This window comes from Apaloderma vittatum, unplaced genomic scaffold (assembly GCF_000703405.1).
Source record: "Apaloderma vittatum isolate BGI_N311 unplaced genomic scaffold, ASM70340v1 scaffold25426, whole genome shotgun sequence".
In the NCBI taxonomy this organism is placed as follows: Eukaryota; Metazoa; Chordata; class Aves; order Trogoniformes; family Trogonidae; genus Apaloderma; species Apaloderma vittatum.
Genome location: NW_009721631.1, coordinates 1 through 391, shown reverse-complemented (window position 1 = coordinate 391; position 391 = coordinate 1). Strand labels below are relative to the sequence as shown.

General features: G+C 51.7%; 1 protein-coding gene across 1 annotated transcript in view; it reads left to right on the top strand.

Moving 5' to 3' along the window:
• BCL2L11 (BCL2-like 11 (apoptosis facilitator)) overlaps positions 1–110 on the top strand; it is a gene marked incomplete at both ends in the record, with an annotated part of 3,552 nt that extends 3,442 nt beyond the window's left edge. Inside the window, one exon of the mRNA XM_009871478.1 lies at positions 25–110. Within this exon, the coding sequence (XP_009869780.1) occupies positions 25–110 (86 nt within the window). The remainder of the gene's footprint in view (positions 1–24) is intronic.
• Between the last annotated feature and the right edge of the window lie 281 nt (positions 111–391).

Genomic DNA, 391 nt, shown 5'->3' with positions numbered 1-391 from the left:
CCTCTTTTTTTTTTTTCCCCCTAGGGTTTCTTGGATAACCAGGCGGGAAACCCCCAGATCATCATTTTGCGCCTCCTGCGTTACATCATCCGCCTCATCTGGAGGATGCAGTGAGCACTGGGTGCGTCCCGGGACCTGTTTACTTGTCGGGAAAGCCCAGGGAGGACAGACAGATGGACGGACGTCGGCACGGATGGACGTGAGGCTCCCCCGCCTCTCGCCTCTCCCCCGGGACACATGGCGGGTGCCGTTGAATGAGACTGGACATCTCCAAGGCAGGATTTTATCCAAGAGTGGTGTTTACTGCATTTCAACTCTTTTATAATTATCTTTTTCTTAATTTTTCCGAAAGAGTCCCCGAGAAAATCATCCAACGGCGGTGGAATAATTT